At 43.0% G+C, this 23,455-nt stretch overlaps 1 protein-coding gene across 2 annotated transcripts; it reads right to left on the bottom strand.

Annotated features, from left to right (window-relative positions):
• Positions 1-5,376: 5,376 nt before the first annotated feature.
• On the bottom strand, positions 5,377-23,446 carry LZTFL1 (leucine zipper transcription factor like 1). 2 transcript variants are annotated; one of them, NM_001034425.1, is given in 10 exon segments: positions 5,395-5,822; positions 7,109-7,212; positions 8,255-8,431; positions 10,371-10,448; positions 10,531-10,596; positions 11,638-11,709; positions 12,713-12,773; positions 16,207-16,401; positions 18,685-18,809; positions 23,317-23,446. In NM_001034425.1, coding segments are annotated over 10 exon segments (900 nt in total). In that variant the 5' UTR covers positions 23,320-23,446; the 3' UTR covers positions 5,395-5,803.
• Between the last annotated feature and the right edge of the window lie 9 nt (positions 23,447-23,455).

The following is a 23,455-nucleotide window of genomic DNA, read 5'->3' as shown; positions in this document are numbered from 1 at the left end:
ATTGAGTGCAGCACTTTCACAGCATCATCTTTCAGGATTTGGAATAGCTCAACTGGAATTCCATCACCTCCACTAGCTTTGTTTGTAGTGATGCTTCCTAAGGCCCTCTGGACTTCACATTCCAGGATGTCTGGCTCTAGGTGAGTGATCACACGTTCGTCATTATCTGGGTCGTGAAGATCTTTTTTTATAGTTCTATGTATTCTTGCCACCCCTTCTTAATATCTTTTGCTTCTGTTAGGTCCATACCATTTCTGTCCTTTATTGAGCCCCTCTTTGCATGATTTTGGTATGTCTAATTTTCTTGAAGAGATCTCTAGTTTTTCCCATTCTATTGTTTTCGTCTATTTCTTTGCACTGATCGCCGAGTAAGGCTTTCTTATCTCTCCTTGCTATTCTCTAGAACTCTGCATTCAAATGGGTATATCTTTCCTGTTCTCCTTTGCCTTTTGCTTCACTTCTTTTCACAGCTGTTTGTACTTCCTCAGAGTTTTGCTCAAAAGTCAGCTTCTCCCAAGGCCTCAGAGATAAGCTTAGCTAATAAGTCAACCACCACCCCACGTTTTATGCCCTTCTCGCCTGCTTCATGCTATCTCCTTGGCCCTTATCACCATTTAGCATATAATGTGAGTTTCTGGTTTATCAGGTCTGATTCGTCAGTTTACTTAGAGGTAATTACTGACTGTCCCCCTGTGCTGGGTGGGCCCTGCTCTAGGTACTGGGCAGGCATGAATAAACAGGACAGCCCAGACCCCAGCTCTCTGGGATAGGCATTCTGGTAAGAACACACACTGTGGCTTCTCCAGCTCAAGAAAAACAATCACTCTGCTTGATCCCACTTTTCCTTCTGGCCTCTACCCTGTTTCTACTTTATTTTCTAGGAAAACTCATCAAAAGATGTCTACACCCACTCTGTCTGCAGACTCTCTCCTCCTATTGGTGCTAACAGTCTCCTGCTCCAGGCAGGCCACCTCCACTCTAACAAACTGCCCAGGTCACTGATGAGCCCACGTGGCTGACTTCAGCGGCCAGTTCTCAGGCCTCCCTCCCATGGCCACCCAGCCGAGTCTGAGCCAGGTGGTCGCTCTGCCCTCCTGGTAGCCTTGCAGGCTTGCTGCCAGGGCGGCACTGTCTTCTGGTTCCCCTCCTTGCTCTCCTCTGCTTCTTCCTCCTCTTTCCATGATCGGTGATACTGGAGGGCCCCGGGCTTTCCATCTCCACTCGCCTCTGCATCTTTCGTAACTGTGTTTTACAAGCCACCTCTACATTTGTAACTCACGACGCTGTAGCTTCAGCCCTGACCACACCTTAATGTTTGGACTTGTGTGTCTACCACCTACCCAAATCCCCATTTGGAAGTCAGGGAAGGGAGGCATCTCAAGTTTGTCCAAAGAGAGTGTCTAATCTTCAACTCCCAAGTGAAGTGTAGTAAATACTGCTTAAGGTATTCTAAGGTTTAGTTGGGTTGCTGCTGCTGCTAAGTCACTTCAGTCGTGTCCGACTCTGTGCGACCCCATAGACGGCAGCCCACCAGGCTCCCCCGTCCCTGGGATTCTCCAGGCAAGAACACTGGAGTGGGTTGCCATTTCCTTCTCCAATGCAGGAAAGTGAAAAGTGAAAGGGAAGTCGCTCAGTTGTGTCCGACTCTTCGCGACCCCATGGACTGCAGCCTACCAGGCTCCTCCATCCACGGGATTTTCCAGCCAAGAGTACTGGAGTGGGGTGCCACTGCCTTCTCCTTAGTTGGGTAGATAAAATTGTGAGATAGCCTATGATGGTATACGACGCAATAATAATAGGAATGAACTATTGATACACGCACCAACATGGATAATCTTAAATACATTTTGCTGAGCTAAAGAAGCCAGGCATAGAGGATGACACACTATGTGAGATCATATGAAAATTTTAGAAAAGGCAAATCTAACCTATCATGAGAGACAGCACATCAGTGGCTTCCCAGGGCCCAGGGTGAAGAAGACCATCTGTAGAGGGGCAGGAAGGAGCTTGTAGGTGGTGAAAATGTCTGTATCTTAACTGTGGTAGCGCATACACAGGTGACTGCCATCAACCAAAATCCGTCCAACAGGACCTTAAAATGCATGTATGTTATTACTGTAAAGTTTACCTCAAAAAGGTGATTAGCCATAAGATGGCTTATTTGTTTAGAATATATAACGATCTCAGCGGACTGTGGAGCAGCTCTAAAGATGTTACTTTAGCGCACGAAAACGCATGGCGAGAATGTACTCTGGAGGGGTGTGAACTGGTGCGGCCACGGCGGGAAACAACAGGGAGGGTCCTCAAAAAGCTCCAGACAGACCTGCCCAATGATCCAGCAATTCCACTCCAGGGGACATATCCAGAAAAAAAATGAAAAGACTAATTCAAAAGCACACGTGCATCCAATATTCACAGCAGCACTATTTACAATAGCTAAGACACGGAAGCAACCCAAGTATCCATCAACAGACAAACAAGAAAACCATACACAAAACCCTCAGAATGGGGGAAAATATTTGCAAACGATGTGACCAACAAGGGATCAATCTCCAAAATTTACAAACATCTCACATGGCTCAATGCCAAAGAAATAACAAACCACCCAATCAAAAAAAGCGGGCAGAAGGCCTATACAGACATTTCTCCAAAGAAGATACACAGACGGCCAAGAAGCACATGAAAAGATGATCAACATCATTAATTATTAGAGAAATGCAGATCAAAACTAAAACGAGGTATCAACTCACACCAGTCAGAATGGCCATCATCAAAAAGTCTACAAACAATAAATGTTGGCGAGGGGGTGGAGACAAGGGAACCCTTCTGCACTGTTGGTGGCAATGTAATTGGTCCAGCCACTGTGGAGAACAGTATGGAGGTTCCTTGGGAAAAAAAGGCACAATAAGATCCAGCAATCCAGTATATCTCCAATGTATACCTGGAGAAAACCATGGTTCTGAAAGGATACACGCACCCCAATGTTCACTGCAGCACTGTTTACAGCAGCCAAGACATGGGAGCAGCCTAAATGTCCCCTGGCAGAGGAGTGGATGAAGCAGCTGTGGCATGTATATACATCGAAATATCACTCGGCCATCAAAAAAGAATGAAATAATGCCCTCTGCAGCGACAGGGATGGACCTGGAGATTATTATACTAAGTGAGGTAAATCAGACAAAGACAAGTATCACATGATATCACTTACACATGGTATCTAAAGAAATGATCCAAATGAACTTACAAAGCAGAAACAGACTCAGAGACTTAGCGAGCAGACTTGTGACTGCCAGGAGGGAGGTGGAGGGAGAGGGATGGACTGGGAGTTGGGGTTAGTAGACGCAAACTACCACCTTTAGAACAGACAAACAAGGCCCTACTGTAGAGCACAGGGAACTGTATGCAGTCTCCTGGAATAAGCCGTAATGGAAAAGAACATAAAAAAGCATATGCATGTGTGTGGCTGAGTCACTTTTCCGTATAACAGAAATTAGCACAACACTGTAAGCCAACTAGACTTCAACATTAATAATAAATAAACATGTAAACATCTCTGTCAACTCTTTTCAACTCATCAGAATGGAATAACAAATAGCAACGGTTTTATCACACAGGATAATAAGCTCAATGTAGGGCAGTATTTTCCTTATGAGTTATATAAGCCATAAACAAATGATCATTAAACACTAACATGACTCAAAATGGATTATGAGGAAAAAATTAACACTTAAATTCTGAGCAGAGGAAATTAGTAACAAAAACCCTTTACATTTTATTTTTGTCCGTAAAGGTCTGAGTCATAACTTAGCAGAAGCCTTGAGTATTTACGATGAACTAAAGCTGCATTGTGGCAGCCACCGTGCACAATCTGTAGAGCTAAGCACACTGAAAGTTCAGTCAGGGCTTGAGGCAGCCTTCTTACAAATGCAAAATACAACAACTAAAAAGACTTTCTTAGTTAAATGAGATAAGTCTTAAGACTAGGAAAATGTTAAAAAAAACTGCTTCACTACTGCATTTTGCTAAGCACTTGAGTTACACACACAGCGACACACCAGGCACAAAAGTATTTATATGGTGAAGAATTATGTTAATTTATGCCAAAAAATGTCATGTTTGTTTATCTTAATGCAGGGCATAGTTAAGTTTTACAGTATCATAAAGACTTTTGATTTATTATTGAACTGGATATACAGAATATTTCAAAGTTGCTATCAAAAAAGAAAAAAATACTCAGTTGAAATTCTACCTAGCGACATAGGTTTTTCAACGTAACTTTCTTCCCTATGCATCAAACTAAGGTAAGAAGAAAATAAATGGTTTTTAAAAGATACCAAGCCATTTAAAAAAAGTCTGTTTCTGAATTTAATAGAATATCCTGGCCCATTAAACAATGGAATAGTTTTTGGAGAGAGAATGAATTCTGGCCTGAAGAAGTATGGTGTGTGACTGGAATACTCAGTGAAAGCTCTAGAAGGACACAGAACCCAAGGAGTGACCTGCACATCGGGGACGGGTGAGGAGTGACCCTGCAGGAAGTGCTGGCTCATGACCGGCTCTTTCTCCCTCGCTTCTCTCATTCAATCACCTTTTAAAGACTGCCTTCTGTGTTCTTTTTGGGGGGAGTTATCTTACCCTTTATCATTTGTTCCTTCAGTATTTTAATATAAAACCTATAAGAAAAACAACAAATTCAAGGCTAGTATTAAAAACTTGAAAAAAAATAACAAACCTTTTCCTCGAATCAGTAAACTCTTCTTGGTGAATAGAATCTTGTGGAAATGGGAATGATTACTTTCTAAATAATGTGTTAAAAGCAAGTACTTTCCTTCTGAAGCATTATGAACTTTATTTTTGTTTATCCTTATAGTATATTGTTGCATCATCCAAGTACAGATACCAGATACCTAATTTCTAATGATTTATCCCAAAAACAAACACAAGAAAAGCAGGCCAACAGAGATATAATCAAAACCTCTTGAAAATGAAGTTACTGTAATGTACCTAAATAAATAAACTATAATCAAAAGCTGAATCTCAAGTCTAGTAACTGATTCTATGTTGAATAGAGATCTTTTAAAAAGTGTTCTTATTCAACATATAATTTAATAGAATATTGTATAAACTGAAGTGTAAAGATTACATTTATTCTGAGTCCAGATACTTTCTCAACTGTAGAAGTACAAGGATGCCTCTGCCTTCTTCATCAGTAATACGGATTTATGAAAAGGTAGGCTGCAAAACATGTCTGACTCAAGGAGTTAATCAAATCCTCATGGTCATTGGTAAAAATGATGCCTATAATAAATGGCATTCGCATTTTCAACAAATTTACATATATATTTTTTGTTGATCACATAGAGAAAACAATTTGGATTTCATTTTTAAAAATAAGGTTTATTTATAATAAACTATCTTTAATAATTCTATATTTTGAATTCTAGGGAACGCGCAACTGTAGACAAAGCTAGCTTTAACAGGTATTGAAAAGGTGTACTCTTTATATTAATGCAAAATGGTAACTCTTTCTTTACTCTAAAGAATTCTCACCGCCTTTGAACTAAGAAACTGGAGTACTCGCAGAGAGGAGTTTGGGATGACCAGCCAGAATCAGTCAGGAGGTTTTCTCTCTTCTCAATTAGGTAACTGAAACAGGAACTCTAGCTCTAAATATCATAAGCAAAGTCTAAATCTTCGAAAAATAAACAGAGGGAATATAACAAACTGCTTCAAATACATGCCTGAGCTGAGAAAGGGCTTGTACTTTCATGTTGTGGCAGCTTCCAGATGAAATCATCAGTTTCTAATCTTCAGGTTCATATCTGGAAAGAAATATGTATTTAATTAAGAGCATAATGTCAATTGTTGTACCAAATGAGTTTACCTGAAACACTTCCAGTGACTAAGCCAGTAATGTTGCATCCTTCATCTAAAATCCCCGCTGTGGTACAAGTCAGATTCGTTTAAGGCATGATGGGGGTGAGTCGGAGGATTCCTGGACCAGAGAGTGGACCAGAAAACCAATGACGTACCGTCAGGCTCCAAGTCTTTACTACATGTGGCATCTACACCCGTGTCAGCTTAGTAGATTATTATCTAGTCGAAGGTTGATGGACACAAACAGCTGATATGGCCTTGTGAGTACAAGGTTAACCAACCCCCTTCTCTAAGGAAAAGTTTGATCTGGGATTCACTTTTCAGCTCTGGTACCCTGGAACTCTGATAAAAGTAAAATGTCAGCTGAGTTTCCAGGCAGAACCACTGATGGCAGAAATGACCCTGATTAGAAGACCCCATCTGGACCACCAGAACTGTGGGCAACCCTACATCCACGGCAGAAACCAGGGCTTAGGCTTCCCCATGTGCAGGGAGTTCTTGGACACACCCCTGCCAGAGTGTCACATAACTGTACCAGAGACACCGCTCCTACGTGGGGCATGCACTTCTAAGGCACGCTGGCTCTGGCATCCACACACAGATCTCATTTTGTAGCACCTGAATTGTCATCTGGGGGCTTCTCTGGTGACTCAGATGGTAAAGAATCCACCTGCCAATGCAGGAGGTGCAAGAGACTCAGGTTTGATCCCTGGGTTGGGAAGATCCCGTGGAGAAAGAAACAGAAACCCACTCCAGTATTCTGCCTGGAAAATTCCGTGGACAGAGCAGCCTGGCAGGCTGCAGTCCACGGGGTCACAAAGAGTCAGACACAACTGAGCAATTCAGCAACAGAAGTGTCACGTGGGAGCACAGTGTGAGCAGGCCCTGGACTGCAGCAAGGACACCCCTGAGCAGAAATGCCCGGTGCTGCCCTATGTGCTTGCTGAGGCGTCTGTCCAACATCCTGCTGAGAGAATCCATGGCAAAAGCAGCCCAGGGTGGCCCTGAGTGACTCTAAAGGTCCAGCTGAACCTGAAAAGAGACCCTAGTGGGTGTGACGAATGAGGCCTGGCCAGAGCCCCTTTGCCTTCCCCAAACACAGGCTGCTGGACTGAATGACAAAGCAACTCCCCACTGGTCTGACCTCTCCAGACACGAGATTAGACTTAATGAAGGACAGACATCAACCCGGTAGGGGGACAATCCAAGGGGCAAGATCAGCACAGCTTACTTTGCCAGTCTTTTCCTCAGGTCTTTGATTTGATCATTCTTCTTGGTAAGAATCTCCTTCATGTTTCGAAAAGCTGCTGTTTGTTGGAATTTCTTCTCTAATTCCTACATAAGGAAAAATTTCAGTCCATTAATAAGAAATAGTTAAGGAAAGAAAGAACACATCTGATGAAAATATACATTTTTGCCCTAATTTACTAATACTGTGCTTTTTAAATTTATTTTTAATGTATTTATATAAAATTAAAACTATTCAAACTTTAAAAATACATTCTTTCAAGTGAGAAGCCAATAAAATGGTAACATTTCCCAAGTACATTATTAACAAATAATTCAAACATACTATGTCACAGATATGGGAAATCTATTTGAAACAGTCAATTCATTTTCAGATAAAATAGACATGCTCTTCTTTCTAAATCCCAAAGTATTTTAAGAAGAGGATTTTAAATTTAATTACAGTTTAGCTTGTATATTCTTAAGAGTCTAATCCCTAAAGTGAAAAGAATAGTTCTCTGCATGCTGCTGCTGCTGCTGCTGCTGCTGCTAAGTCGCTTCAGTCGTGTCCGACTCTGTGCGACCCCATAGACGGCAGCCCACCAGGCCCCGCCGTCCCTGGGATTCTCCAGGCAAGAACACTGGAGTGGGTTGCCATTTCCTTCTCCAATGCATGAAAGTGAAAAGTGAAAGTGAAGTCACTCAGTCGTGTCCGACTCTTAGCGACCCCATGGACTGCAGCCTACCAGGCTCCTCTATCCATGGGATTTTCCAGGCAAGAGTACTGGAGTGGGTTGCCATTGCCTTCTCCGAGTTCTCTGCATGCTGCTTGTAAATTAAGAAACAGGGACAGACCCCTTCAGAAAAACACCACCCAACCCTCTGCCAGACTATAAACGGGATGATCAGGACAAGCAACACGGGGGTGCAGGGTGGTGGGTGTGAGCATACACCAGGAAGGAGTAGAGGCTTTTTATTACTACAGATACTTTAGTGTCAGAGAGCAATCTTTCTACCAAAAGTGACAGATCTCTTAGAACACAAAGTGCCTAATACCTTGAGAAAAAATACAGTGGGTCTGCAGCTATCCACATTTCCCTTAGTTACACTGCATTCATCACTCAGTCCGACGCGGAGAGACAAACCTGACCTTTTCAGCCATGCTCAGCTGCTCCTGTACCCTCAGCAGGTCGTGCTTGGCCGTTGCTAGATTCTCTTCCAGGGATTTCTGGTTTTCTGTCTGGTCATTAAGTGTCTTCTGAAACTCACTCTTCAAAGCAGCAACTGTGTTTTCCAAGTCACTCAAGTCTTGGGCCTTTATAAAATCCTATGAAAAATACGTACACCCACATAAGTTCACGCTGACATCCTAAATAGTAACGGCTTTAGACTCAACACCTCAGCGATGGAAAGAGGAGGCTGTGTGTTGCGTGTGCACGCCAGCCCCCCGACCAGCCTCCTCTGCCGCTGCAGTCCTGGAGGGTCACTCGGTACCCAGTGCATGGTGTCCTGCACACACAGGGTCACTCAGCAGTCACTGATTTCCAAGTATGTCAAGGATGATTTATGAGCTGTTGGAATTCCAAAGGGAGAACGAGAGAGGTGAGATCCTAAATTTGACAAGGTTGTGTTTCCCAGAGTTGGGGTGACATGTTTCACAATATTATAAGAGCCTAATTAACACTTATTGAGTATGTGGCTTGCTACATTTACAAGACAAAGTTTTTATCTTAATTTGAAATACACATTTTCGTACACTTTGTGTAACATAAGCAGTTGGATCTTCTCTCTACTTGGATCATGTTTTCTACCAGATACCATTTATAATGTACAGAAGAATAATATTAATAAGACAGGAAAATGGTCCATAATTGCTAACTATGAACATGGAGCACTGCTATCAACAGAAGAAAAATGCCTTATTTTTGAAATCTGGTCTTGAAAATGATTTTATTTCACTGTATCTCTGTATTCATTTTGCTTTTGCCAAATCTTAAGAAAGTAAAACTGGAGCAAAATCTTCAATAGCTTGTAAAACAAATTTATCATCCAAAAATGCAACTGTTCTACTTTTGAGAAATTATACAACTGTTCCACAGTAGTCGGCTGTTGTAGAAATTTATGGTCCTTGGTACATAATGCTTGAAACTCACATATATTTCCTTTCATTTTAGCCATGTAAGAAGTATCCTTTTATTTTAAAAAAGTATCTACAGATGAAATAATGTAATATCTTAAATTCGTTTCAAAAATCATGGGGGAGAAGAGAAGAAAGTAGAGGTTAACATGAAACAGGCTGGCCACGCCTTGGCGACTGAGCTACCGCTCAGTTGAGTGACGAGTGCCTGGGTTACATTACACTATTCTTTCTGTGCTTATACATGTTTGAAATTTTCCACAGAAAAAGGGTAACCAACGTCTAATGAAGCGAGTTTGGGGATTATTTGGTAGACATTTACAGTGGCACTAAACCCACTAGGAAAGCCAGTGCTGCAAAGAAGACTCAGTCAAACCGCCGTGCTGGCGGGGTCCTACTATAGCGTCTCATCTCCATGCAAAGGCCACACGAGGCAGAACCGTGCCCACGATGGCTTCCAGGCTGGAGCGGGGCTCAGTCACTCCACTCAGACAAACCTGGAGAACTTTAACACTGAATTTCACTGTTTTACACAAACTCTGCTAGATACAGATGGATCTGAAGATGCACAACTAATAAATTAATTTCATTTTATCATACTCCTGAAGATGTCAATGCAGGAGGCCCGGGGTTCGATCCCTGGGTCGGGAAGATCCCCTGGAGGAAGAAATGGCAGCCCACTCTGTATTCTTGCCTGGGAAAGCCCATGGACAGAGGTGCCTGGTGGGCTACAGCCCATGGGATTGCAAAGCCTCTGACAGGACTTAGTGACTAAATCACAACAACAAATCCAATTAACTAAGAACTCTTCCATTCTTCTCTCTTTCCTATTGGAATTGGAATGGGAAAGTGAAAGGGAAAAGAACTTAAAAAAAAAAAAAATTAGGCAAATCTTAGATGCCATGTGCTCTGGGACACGCGAAGCACGTGAGCCATGCATGTGCCCCCTCTGCCCTGAGCAGGCGCTCACGCGGCCTTTCCTGGACAAGGCTGTCTCGATGCAGGACAGCAGCGGTGGCCTCCTTCTTGGGGAGTGGCCAGTGGTGGGGCATGATAGCAACTAAGACTTCATGGAAGTTTCTAACTTGATTCTATCTGGAAAACATGAAAAAGCTAAAACTGACTTCACCTTTTGACTCCCGTGCTCAAGCTGTAAATCTTGCAGTGCTCTCTCCAGCTTTGACTTCTCATCCAATGCATCTGTTGCCTAAAATCAAGAGCAAACGGAAAACATGCAATATTCAGTCTGTAAGGAATGCTTTCAATAATTTTAGGTATTTCTCAGTTACCTGTGATTCAATGGTCTTCAGTCTTGACTTCAATTTCTCATTCTCTTCTTGAAGTCTTATAATTTCCTTTGTGAGTAAATTCAAGTTTTACTATGTTAGCCAAAGTACTTTTCATCCTTGAAATTGTTTCACTCATACTTTGAATTTTTAAATTACATAGAAACTCCAGAGTCTGGATGCTCTGGCTACTGGTAATATCCCAGCTTCACCCAGTCCGCCAGCCTCAACATTTAGGAGTCATCTCTGGCTCTAAGACTTCTAGTTCCTTCCTTCACAGTCTCTCAGACTTTTTTCAGCCTTCTATTCTCAGCCTTTTCCCAAAGTCCCCTCCTCTGCCATCTCTCACCTAGCTGATCCTGAAACTCTTGTTCTGTTCTTGGCCTCCACAGCATGGCACCTGCCACTTATCCTCTAAGCACAATCACCACCACTCCATACCCTGTGTCCAGCCCCTAAGGGTCCCTATGAGCAGAGGCCCACGGCCCTCGCTCGTTACCAGCTCCACCACGAGCATCGCCTGTCAGCGCAGTCTCACCACACTCTAGCACACACACCACTGCCCGGAGGAGAGCCTGCACTCTGCTCCAAGGCACGCCAGCCTCGGGCCTGCCTTGGACTGCTGCCCACTCTGTCCCCTGCTGGCCTTTCTCTTCTGACAATTCACTGTGTCTTTGCCTTTCAGCCCAGCTTGGGCAGCACCGTACCCAACAGCCAGTCCTCCACGACTCTCATCCACATGGCACTGTGTCTTCTCTGCCACCCTGTGGTACAAAGGTTAGCAGTCTCCTGTCTCCATTTCTAGAATGTTAGTTATCCCTTCTAAACAAGACCGTAAGGTCTTGAAGGCAAAAGGCCAGGTATTACTTTTCTTTTTATGTAACAACATCTAGCATAATGTTGAAAACACAAGAGTCATGAAAAATAGTTGTATATTGGTAATTATTTTTTATAAACCTCTTACTAAGTACCATTAAGGACAACTACTTTGACGGACTAATTACGCTCAGTGGACAGGGCCGGACCTTCCACCCCATGTCCACCTAGAGCTGCGCAGGCAGCCAGCACACACCCTGAGAGCTGCATTTCTCACAGTGACGGCAACATTACCTTGTTCAGGAGTTCTGCCGCTCCACCTTCATGAAGTGGAGCCAGTTTTGGCTTCATGCTGTCTATGATGGACTGAAATGAAGCAAACCAAACTGAAGTCACCACCAAATAAAGCACGTGTAATCACTGAGCCCCTGTACTTTCTAAGTGGGAGACACTGTGCAAACCTACCCATGGGATGTCAGCTAGACTTTTACTGGTTTGCTTCTCTACCACGTGCCAGTGCTGAGGACAGAGCCTGGCCCACAGTGCCCAACCAAAGGTAGATCAAAATGAAAGCCATCCTCCTTGTATCTTAAACAAACAGACAGATGGAAGAGACGGGTGGGAGGGATGGTAGTCAAAGCCAGAGCAGACAAAGATCCTAGGACCTAGGGACTGAGGTTCTAATACTGTGGGAGCTGGAAGCAACATTTCTGCACAAACCCCCCAAAATTGCAATAATGATGAGGATTTAGGTAAACTACATTGCAGGTGACTAACTTGACACAACTCAATACATACATTCTACTAAAGCACAAGACTTCATGCCCTCTGAACCAGAAATTTCTTAGCCTGAAATCAGTTCCAAAGGAACAATCAGAAAACTCTTCTGTACGTGTACATTCCTGGACTCCTCTCGGCATGTTTCCCCAGGCAACGCCAGAGCGTTCATGGTAAGTGCACACGTGGAAGGGTTGCTGTAGACAACAGGGCTGATTACAGAGAGAAGCAGGCCCTGACTAGCGCTGTCTCCACTGGAGAGAGGAGGAGAACAAGGCCCAGTCGTCTCACAGTCACGCGGCTGGGGAGGGACAGTGCCAGGAGGCCTGCGTGAAGAGCTTGCACAAGTGGGAGGCAGGTGGACTGAAGGGACGTGAGCATGTGCCCGCAGGTGTGTGAGACAGCAGACAAAAACAAGTGCTTCACAGGAACTTCCAAAGCTTTTCTTTTGCCTAAAAATCCACAAGGCAACTTTTGAATTCTGGTCTTGAGCTGAATGCTTTTCCTTGAGAGTTCTCACTTCAGCCTCTGAACGTTCTAAGCAATTTGAGGATGCTAAACAGTGGCTATTAAGATATGGACCAAAATTTACCTTTTTATTTGAAGATGTAAATTCCGCTTTTTCAAACTCTGCAACTTGCTCTAATAATTCTCTTGAAGATAAAATAAAACATGAAAAAGTAATTGTTTAAAATAGATTTGTATCATACGCACAAGACGAATAAAAGCACTGGTACCAACCTATTACATGCCAGAGACAACAGAGTGAGATGAACAGAGCCTTGTCACATCAAAAATGGTACCAGTTACTAAAGGTAGAAGAACTAAGTTCCATGCACTCAAATCTGAATCCCCACAGCACCTACTTTTTTGTACTTACTGAGTGTACAATATAATTGCCACAACTAAACTACAATGTTAATGTAACATGTCTGAAGTTTGTAGTCAACACTGTATTTTTGAAGTACTAAAGGGAAATTGAAGAAAGTAGGGAAAACCACTAGACCATTCAGGTATGACCTAAATCAAATCCCTTATGATTATACAGTAAAAGTGAGAAATAGATTTAAGGGACTAGATCTGATAGCCAGAGTGCCTGATGAACTATGGATGGAGGTTCGTGACATTGTACAGGAGACAGGGATCAAGACCATCCCCAAGAAAAGGAAATGCAAAAAAAGCAAAATGGCTGTCTGAAGAGGCCTTACAAATAGCTGTGAAAAGACAAGAAGCAAAAAGCAAAGGAGAAAAGGAAAGATATTCCCATTTGAATGCAGAGTTCCAAAGAATAGCAAGAAGAGATAAGAAAGCCCTCCTCAGTGATCAGTGCAAAGTAATAGCGGAAAACAATAGAATGGGAAAGACTAGAGATCTTTTCAAGAAAATTAGAGATACCAAGGGAACACTTCATGCAAAGATGGGCTCAATAAAGGACAGAAATGATATGGACCTAATAGAAGCAGAAGATTTTAAGAAGAGGTGGCAAGAATACACAGAAGAACTGTACAAAAAAGATCTTCACGACCCGAATAACCACAATGGTGTGATCACTCACCTAGAGCCAGACATCCTGGAATGTGAAGTCAAGTGGGCCTTAGAAAGCATCACCACGAACAAAGCTAGTGGAGGTGATGGAATTCCAGTTGAGCTATTTCAAATCCTAAAAGATGATGCTGTGAAAGTGCTGCACTCAATATGCCAGCAAATTTAGAAAAATCAGCAGTGGCCACAGGACTGGAGACGGTCAGTTTTCATTCCCATCCCAAAAAAAGGCAATACCAAAGAATGCTCAAACTGCCACACAATTGCATTCATCTCACACGCTAGTAAAGTAATGCTCAAAATTCTCCAAGCCAGGCTTCAACAGTACATGAACCGTGAATTTCCATATGTTCAAGCTGGTTTTAGAAAAGGCAGAGGAACCAGAGATCAAATTGACAACATCCACTGGATCATCGACAAAGCAAGAGAGTTTCAGAAAAACATCTATTTCCGCTTTATTGACTATGCCAAAGCCTTTGACCGTGTGGATCGCAATAAACTGTGGAAAATTCTGAAAGAGATGGGAATACCAGACCACCTGACCTGCCTTTTGAGAAACCTATATGCAGGTCAGGAAGCAACAGTTAGAACTGGACATGGAACAACAGACTGCTTCCAAATAGGCAAAGGAACATGTCAAGGCTGTATATTGTCACACTGCTTATTTAACTTAAATGCAGAGAACATCATGAGGAAAGTTGGGCTGGAGGAAGCACAAGCTGGAATCAAGAGTGCCGGGAGAAATATCAATAACCTCAGATATGCAGATGACACCACCCTTATTGCATAAAGCGAAGAACTAAAGACCCTCTTGATGAAAGTGAAAGAGAGTGAAAAAGTTGGCTTAAAATTCAACATTCAAAAAATCTAACATCAAGGCATCCAGTCCCATCACTTCACGGCAAATAGATGGAGAAACAGTGGAAACAGTGGCTGACTTTATTTTTTGGGCTCCAAAATCACTGCAGATGGTAACTGCAGCCATGAAATTAAAAGTCGCTTGCTCTGTGGAAGGAAAGTTATGACCAACCTAGATAGCATATTAAAAAAAAGCAGAGCCATTACTTTGCCAACAAAGGTCCATCTCGTCAGAGCTATGATTTTTCCAGTAGTCATGTAAGGATGTTAGAGTTGGACTATAAAGAAAGCTGAGCGCCGAAGAACTGATGCTTTTGTTTTTTCTTTTCTTTTTTTTGAATTGATGCTTTTGAACTGTGGTATTGGAGAAGACTCTTGAGAGTTCCTTGGCCTGCAAGGAGATCCAATCAGTCCATCCTAAATGAGATCAGTCCTGAGTGTTCACTGTAAGGACTGATGTTGAAGCTAAAACTCCAATACTTTGGCCACTTGATGTGAAGAGCTGACTCACTTGAAAAGACCCTGATGTTGGGAAAGACTGAAGGCAGGAGAAGGGGATGACAGGAGAAGAGGACGACAGAGGATAAGATGTTTGGATGGCATCATTGACTCAATGGAGATGAGTCGGAGTTGGTGATGGACAGGGAGGCCTGGCGTGCTGCGGTTCATGGGGTTGCAAAGAGTCGGATACGACTGAGCCACTGAACTGAACTGAAAGGCAAACTGCTCTAATATAATATACATTGTTATCTGGTAGAGGTTCAAGGAAAACTGGTTTTAATAGAATAGCCTGGGAAAAATGGAATTAGTTCACACCTACTGAGTATGGTAAATTCTCAAGGAAGACGGATGATTTCCACCTGAACATTTCCACTTATTTGCAAAAGTACGTGGATGTTGACTATACAAAAGTGTTTACAGTGAATAGTAGTTAACTACTCTTTTAAGCTTCTTAACAGGTCAATTTCTCAAAGTTTTCTCATCAATTACCTACTGACAGTTGGTGAAGCTAGACGGTTTCCTCCCCTACCCGAGGCCACAGCCAGTGACGCTCAGCACAGACTGTGAGCCGCGCTGCATCTGTGCTTAGCAAATGGCCCCCGGGCTCCAGGTCAGTCTTTCCAGATGTCTGGCATGACTTTTCACAGAGTGAGTATCAATTTCACTGATTTTACCGTATTTTTAAAAAATAAGGGAGCTTTTTTATATTGTTCAGATTACAAAGATTTCTAAGAAAACTTTCCCTATTTTAAAGATTGGTATATAATTTTAATGCAATTAATAGAAGTAAACTTCCCTACTACTAAGTGTGATTTGATGGTAGTTGAATTAATTTTTCAAATCTGTTTCATAACCTCTACTTCTTAGTTGACCTATCTCTAAAAACTGACTACAATATTGATCAGGCTAACCAAAGCCTTATGAGGAATAATTACTAATCACCTTCAGAGCAATCTCATAGACCTCAGAGGCCTTATCACACCTAGGAACAGTGGAAGCAGGACACTCTGAAGAGGACTCTGAGTGGCACCTAAGAGCTGACTCATTAACTGGATGCGTTGCTGTCATCCTACCCGAATTTTCTCACAGTCTATGCTCAACAAAAACAGCAGCAGAGACAGTCACAAGCTTTCAAGTTCATGCTTGGGCCTCTATGGTCACAACTGTGGAAACAGTTATTATTACCTGTTTTCAAGTTCAGAGATATCTGTCTGCAGCTTGAGGTACCACTTCTCGGCTTGTGAGAAAAGCTGCCGCAGAAGTAGCACGTTGGTGTAGGCCGTGTTGATGAGCTCAGACTCCACCTCGCTGTGGACCACAGCCTGCAACCCATTCAGCACCTCAGAGACTTCGTCGACGGTGAAGGTCTCCTCCACAAGCCTGAAAAACAACCACGATCCAAAACCTCTGTGTAAACAACAGAAACCATTTACAATGAAAAACAAAACTAAGAAGCCCCCAACGTGTCATCGAAGGGATGAAACGGTTACAGTGAAGTCTCTCTGGGAACTATCTTCTTTATTCGTAAAACAGTTTGAAAATAATTTAGATTCAATTAGTTTTTGATGTCTGGTTAAATGATTAAACTGTGGCTCGCTCTTCAAATGTGCACATCCTTTCATACAAGTTATGTGCTCAGAAACAAGCCCCAAACTATCTAATTTTTCTTCAGCTTTTCGGTGAAAATTAGCTTTATCACATTTAATTATTTCATAAGTCACCTGAGAGGTGTAATTCCTCCCTTTCTTTGTATTAGTTGTCTAGCATTTCAAAGACCTTATAAACTATTCAAAAGTTAGTAAATGCCTGTAAGAAAATTAGTGCTAATTATGTATTGCTTTTCTTAGCATCTTGAGACCTGAAAGAAAAAACCCCAGAACTTAATTAAAGTGCCATAAAAATGAACATCATCAAAAGTACTAAAACCTCACTCTTTCACAGAGGAATGTCTGGGCTGGAAGGGAACTCCAAAGGCATTTGCTTCAATCTCCTCACTTCGCAGATGCAACACAGGCTCAGGAGGTGGAGGTGACGTGCCCAGCGTCTCACTGGGGTCTGACTCAACCCCACAGTCATTTCCAGTAATCTCGGAAACATGCCCCAAAATTGAAGCCTTGAGAAAGCATCCATGCAGGCCTCCTACCGTCAATGACAGGGTTACAGGAACAGTCCTGTCCGCTCCCTGCCTCCACCCTCAAGGCCCTTTATCCTTCAGACACTCAGTGGATGAAGAGCTATAGCCCTGATGCTGGTCATCCTCTCCCTTACTCCACAAGGAGTAACGGCATGTTGTGTCCAGAAGGACACGATGCAGGAGCCCCACCAAACTTCTCTCACAGTCATACTCAAGGCAGTAGTATTTGATCTACCAAGCTTTAACGTTTTGTTTACCAAGCAGAATTTAACAACTCTTAAAAAGCCAGAAGTTTAAGTCCCTACTAAAAATATCAATAATCTTCCTGTATTCTTTAATAGAACAAACTAAATCTGCTTAAAAATATGTTGCTTTTTGAGCAACCCAAGTTCATTACTATGAACAGCAATTAAGGTACTCCAAACTCCAATGCGTAAAGTAAATAAAGAAGTACCTTCTTTGGCTATCTCACAGTCTCACCAATCAAGACTGCTGTTTATAGCCGCTGTGAGTCAGGAAGCCAGATTATCAGACTAGATAAATAAACTGAACAGATAAGTCTACAGCTGATGGTCTCTGCCACTGAGTGACGTTAGAGCTTACCACAGTTGCAGGTCACCTAGAGACCCTTTTTATGTCCCCACATCCAGGTGTGCCAAAATCTGATCCCCAAGCAGCCTGAGGTCTCTCTATTATTCAGTCTTTTTGGCTGCTTCCCTTTATCCTCTATCACTGAATTTTCTACGGACTTTTATTATCTCCCATTATTGGTCCAAACAAGCGAATTATCACCTCTTGCTACAAGCTGGCTAGCAATTTTGGTACTAGTCAGCAATCTTTTCATGGTTTCCTGCTGTTTTCTCTTCTGTTTCAATATAAACCTGTATAGGTATTTTCTTGCTAAATGTCATGTCTTATGGTTCTACTCTTTTAATTCATAACTCAAGTAATTACAGTTCTGGACTCTCTACTACAGCATGCCAATTATTAACCCACCAGCACTTAACACCTTCCTGACTGCTCTTCTGAAACCCTGCAATCCCTTCACTATCCTGTGTGCGTGTTTAGTGACAGACTGCTCCCACCACAATCTGATTTCTTGAATTTTACATATCTGTAAGGAGAAGGCGATGGCACCCCACTCCAGTGCTCTTGCCTGGAAAATCCCATGGATGGAGGAGCCTGGTGGGCTGCAGTCCATGGGGTCACTGAGGGTCGGACACGACTGAGCGACTTCACTTTCCCTTTTCACTTTCATGCATTGGAGAAGGAAATGGCAACCCACTCCAGTGTTCTTGCCTGGAGAATCCCAGGGATGGGGGAGCCTGATGGGCTGCCATCTATGGGGTCGCACAGAGTCGGACACAACTGAAGCGACTTAGCAGCAAGGTTATGTGTAGCTGCTCACAATGGATAATTGATTGTATCCTGGCAGTGGTTTGTATGGCCTCTGACATAGCTGCCCCACACTGGCCACCAGAAAGGATGACTGTCACTTCCCACCGGGTCTCCTCAGAATTCTCTGATACCTGCTCTCCTTGAGGTCTTGGAAGCAGGAATCCACAGTTTTGAGCCGCAAGCCTCTTTTTGAGCGAGCAAAACGCATATAATTAATAACTTCATTTTGATGGTGCTCATTTAGACCCAACTCTGCCTGAAAGAGAGAAGTAATTTGTTAGTCTTGAAAATATAATAAAGGAACCAGCAATGAAAAGGCACAGGCTCTCCTGTGGTGCAGACTGCTAGATGTCTATTAAATGCTGTTCTTTCCATCTTTCCAGACACATGGCTTGCTGTTGTTTAGTCGTTAAGTCGCGTCCAACTCTTTTGTGACCCCTGAACTGTAGCCCATCAAGCTCCTCTGTCCATGGGATTTCCCAGGCAAGGATACTGGAGTGGGTTGCCATTTCCTTCTCCAGGGGATATTCCTGACCCAAGGATCAAACCCACATCTCCTGCATTGGCTGCCCAACTAGAAAACACTCTCCAGCACTCTTAAAGTCAGGTCTGATCACGTGACTACTTCTCAGCAACAGATGGGAACAGAGGAATGAAAGCTATTTCTAAAGCCTTAATACACAGGGCACATGTCTGCCACACCCAATTTCTCTGAAACCTGGAAGTGAGATTCTGCTGAACCATGCAGACAGCACAATGGCCTCGGGGCTGGGGGAGCAAGATGAAAGGGAACTGTACCCCAAATAACCTCATGGAGCAGCACAGACCCACATACCTGAGATGAGCAGTGAGAAGGCTGTTAAGTGTGAGAGAAATAAACTTCTGTATTCTTTAAGGCACATTTTATTAAAAAAAAAAAAAAAAACTCTATTAGAGCAACTTAACCTTATTCCATCTCACACAGCCTTAAAAAGTATATTTGACTTTGAAGCAGCCATCAATTGCTCTTGCTTTTAAACCAGATGAGAGCTTGGCAACTATAAGCTAGAGACTGATGAAGTTCTTTTTCATGTTATAGCTACACTGAAAATTACAAAAGGAAATTATAAAACTGAACATCTAATGCAGGGGACTAAATAAGTTGAATTATCTTTAAGAGTAATTTGATGTGTCATAGCCTTCTTATGGGAGACAAAGGTATACTTTGCAGTCCTCTTTTCCAGGCTTATCTCTTACTTTCAGCGCACAGGGCTGCCTCCAACATTGTGGAGAACACCAAGGTCACTGGGCACCGTCTCCTTCACCCTCTAAGCCCCTCACCGTGGCTTTGCTGCATCCACATACATCCTTACCTGTAGATGCAGAACATAAGACCACAAGGGCCAGGACCTTGTCCCTCTGGTTCCCTGAGTATCCCCAGGACTCCTCAGAGTGCCTGGCACACAGTGGACATGTGCCTGACAAGTGAACTGAAAGAGCTCCTTCTTTTGAAGGTCATTCTTGGCTTTAATCTGTTCTCTTTTAAGCTCCTGCGGGACTTCAACCAATCACTTCTCCTCTCAACACTATACAGAGGTTTCTTCTTCCCTTCAGACTATAGACAAGGCTGCACACAAACCTCATTCGTGTGAAACCAAAACGAAACCATAGGTTCCCCCCAGCTACCACTGCATTTCTCTAGCTCTCTTCTACTCTTAGGTCTCCATTCTATATGCTGCTCCAACCGCCTTTGCAAAGCTCACCAGCAACTTAATAACAAGTCCAACTACTGTGGCTGATGCTTTGCTGTCTGCTGACCTGCTCCATTCTCTGCCTGCTAACCCCACCTTCCCTTCTTGATCTCACTGGTAGCCTTGTCTTCTCGAGCTTGCCTCTTAAGCAGCTGCATTTCCCAGGACGCTGCCCTTAGACCCTTACTCTTGTCCATCTATATCCTCTCCTGGATGACATGATCTGTTTCAAGGTGTTACCTACAAGCATCTCTCAAGTATCACAGGCTGGCCTACAGACCAGTACCCCCCAACCACATGAATGGCTCCATCAAGTCTTTCTCCCCCACATTATTTTTAATACTTCTGTTAAAGTTCAGTAAATTAAGAATTATCCAAGATATCATGATGCTCTCTAATGGTTACCTATCCAGTAGACTGCTTCAAAACAACCAGTTGAGGTACTCTGGCCAATGTAAACCAACACATTTGTGGTGTGTACTTACATTTCCTGACTCTACCTTATTTGATTAAACTGGTAATTAACGTTTTGCCTTAGGGCTGGACAATGTGAATGGAAATAAGGAATAAGTTTCTTATGTTTTAGTTTATATGGATTGTTAGACACTCCTCAAACTATTTCAAATGGCAATGTCAAATTTCTAATTTCTAATGTTAGACATTAGAAACAGTAACGATGACAACATCTAAAAGTCATTCAGCAGTTACAAAGTGCCAGGCATGATCTCATTTAGTCTGCAATACAACCCTATGAAAAAGTAAATAGAAACCTACTTTACAGATAGAAAACTGAGGAACAAAGAAATTTTTTTTTTCTATGCTATTGAATTGGCAAGTGGGAGAGCAGAGACTTGAACCAGGAAACCTAACTCCAAAGTCTACACTCAGCTTTTCAAATCCTTTTTGGAAAAATGGCATAATTTAAATAAATAAAAGAACACAGATATGTTACAGTTGCAATCAACCTGAGTTGTGACTCACAAGAAGACACATCTTCACCAGGCATTTGAAATAAACCTCAATACCTACATTAGAAATGATGTTATCTCTATACTCAGGTTAACTGTCAGCAAGAATATCCTACAATTGGAAATCTCAAAATGATGTCACAACTTGCTAAGAAAAAAAAAACAAAAAACTCATAGTTTCAATTATTCTTGCTTACAGTGTTAAATCTATACTCATAAGCCCTCCATACTCCCCAAACCCTTTCTCTAACCCCATTTCCTAAGATTCTGTTAAGAACATGCCTATTCAGTTAGATTAGTCTGCTTACCAGCCTTGAACATCCTATACTTTCACTCTCATTACCCCAATCCTTGACTAAAAGCACCTCTCCATTCCTGTTCAAGAATCTGAATCCGACCCAGTGGTGGCTGGTGAATGCGTAACAACAGGCATTGGTGAGGGTTGGGGTACAAAACTGATCTGCAGCCCTTGCTAATTTCCAGTGTAAAAGCTCCCAGCATGGCTGGTTTCAAGCTATCAACTGCACTGCAGAGGTGAGAAGAAATGCATATAATTGGCTCTCAGAAGTATAAGCATGCTCCTACCCATCCTTCAAGATCAAACCTTTTTTACCTACTCTGGGAAGCCTCCCAACATGCCCTCATTAACTCTACTTATGCCTTCCTCCAAAAATTAGCACGTAGGTGGATGAGATGGTTGGATAGGATCAACGACTCAACGGATATGAATTAGAGCAAACTTCGGGAGATAATAAAGGCCAGGTGTGCGGCAGTCCATGGGGTCGAAAAGTCACACACGACCTAGTGACTAAACAAAAACTATTAGCTGTCTTTTTTTCCCTTAGGTATTGCTCCTTCAAGTAGACTGTAAGCTCATGACAGCATGAATCATTTCTTATACCATACAGTTTTCTCATATAGTGCCTTGCGCAAAGTGCCCAATGAATGTCTATTCTCTTCTGTCAAGTAAAGACTGACCCCAGACCAAGAAGAAAAAATTACTGAAACTGAGAATGAAATTTAGAACAAAAGACAGAAAAGTTAGTCTAAAATGGATGGGAGTGAAGGGAACAGAAATAAGCAGCTGATTTCAGTAGCAGAAATAGCATTAGCCTGGGAAATGGAATGACAGCAGATAAGAATGCAAGCAGATGTCAATTTTCTTGTGACATCACCATTTTTTCAATTTGTTCATGGTATTTTATGGAAATTAACAGAATGTGTGGGACAGGCTCCAAGAATGGTAGGGAATGGTTTGTTTCGTTCACAGTTGTACCCTCAGCTGCAAGACTGCTTGGTATACACCGTGGCCTAAAGAGGAATTCTGGTTGCGGAAGTATTTCAGTAGCCTATTTCAGTGGCACCCCCAACTCCGGATTTATCTTTTTTTTTCTCAACACTTCAGTACGGTGTCTTGTTGTAAGGACGTCTGCTGTTTAAGCTGGCATTCTATATCGGCTGGAATGACAAACGGGATTATGTTCAAGCATCCAGGAAAAACATGCCTTCTTTTGAACAGGTCAGAACACAAGGAATGTCACTCAAGTTTTCTCAGGTATAAAATGGGGCCTGGGGATTTTTGTGTCACTCTCACATAAGAAAGTTGTATTCAATCACGTTCTTCCTCCTTGGCTCGTTAACATAATTAATACTGCCAAAGGGTGTGTGTGTGGCGGGGGGGGGGGTATGCGTGTGAGTGTGTGCGCGCGTGCATAAACTTGAGTTTTTGGAATGGAACAAGAAACCGCTTTGCGCCTTCTGCTGGCAGATGGTTCCCCCAGCTCTCTTCGCCAGCCACCTGAGGTGTGACTTGGCCAAGGCCCTTCAGGCAGCAGCAAGAAATAGTGACTAGGCGGAGCGCGGCTGCTAGAAGAGGGCTCCACCAAGAATTATCCCAGAAGGGCTTCACACCGAGGTTAATAGCCTCTCGCACCCGGCGTGGCGTCCCCTCCTCAGAGAGGCCCAGGGCCGGACTAAATTCTGCCGCAAGCCACGCCATCACTCCGAGGCCCCGGCTCCGAGTCTCTCCTCGGTGCGCGGTGGCGCCGACAGGCCGGCTACTCACCATTGCGGCGCGGGGGGGAAGTCAACGGTCTGGAAAAGCGGCAGAGGCCAGGCTCAGCCTCACCAAGCCCGGGGTCGTCGAGAAACACTGGACCGCGCCAGACGCGAGGTAGGGCGGGTTGTTTAGAAGCGTTGCTAAC

The sequence above is a fragment of the Bos taurus genome, chromosome 22 (genome assembly GCF_002263795.3).
Source record: "Bos taurus isolate L1 Dominette 01449 registration number 42190680 breed Hereford chromosome 22, ARS-UCD2.0, whole genome shotgun sequence".
Lineage (NCBI taxonomy): Eukaryota > Metazoa > Chordata > Mammalia > Artiodactyla > Bovidae > Bos > Bos taurus.
This window is presented reverse-complemented; position numbering and strand designations above follow the sequence as displayed.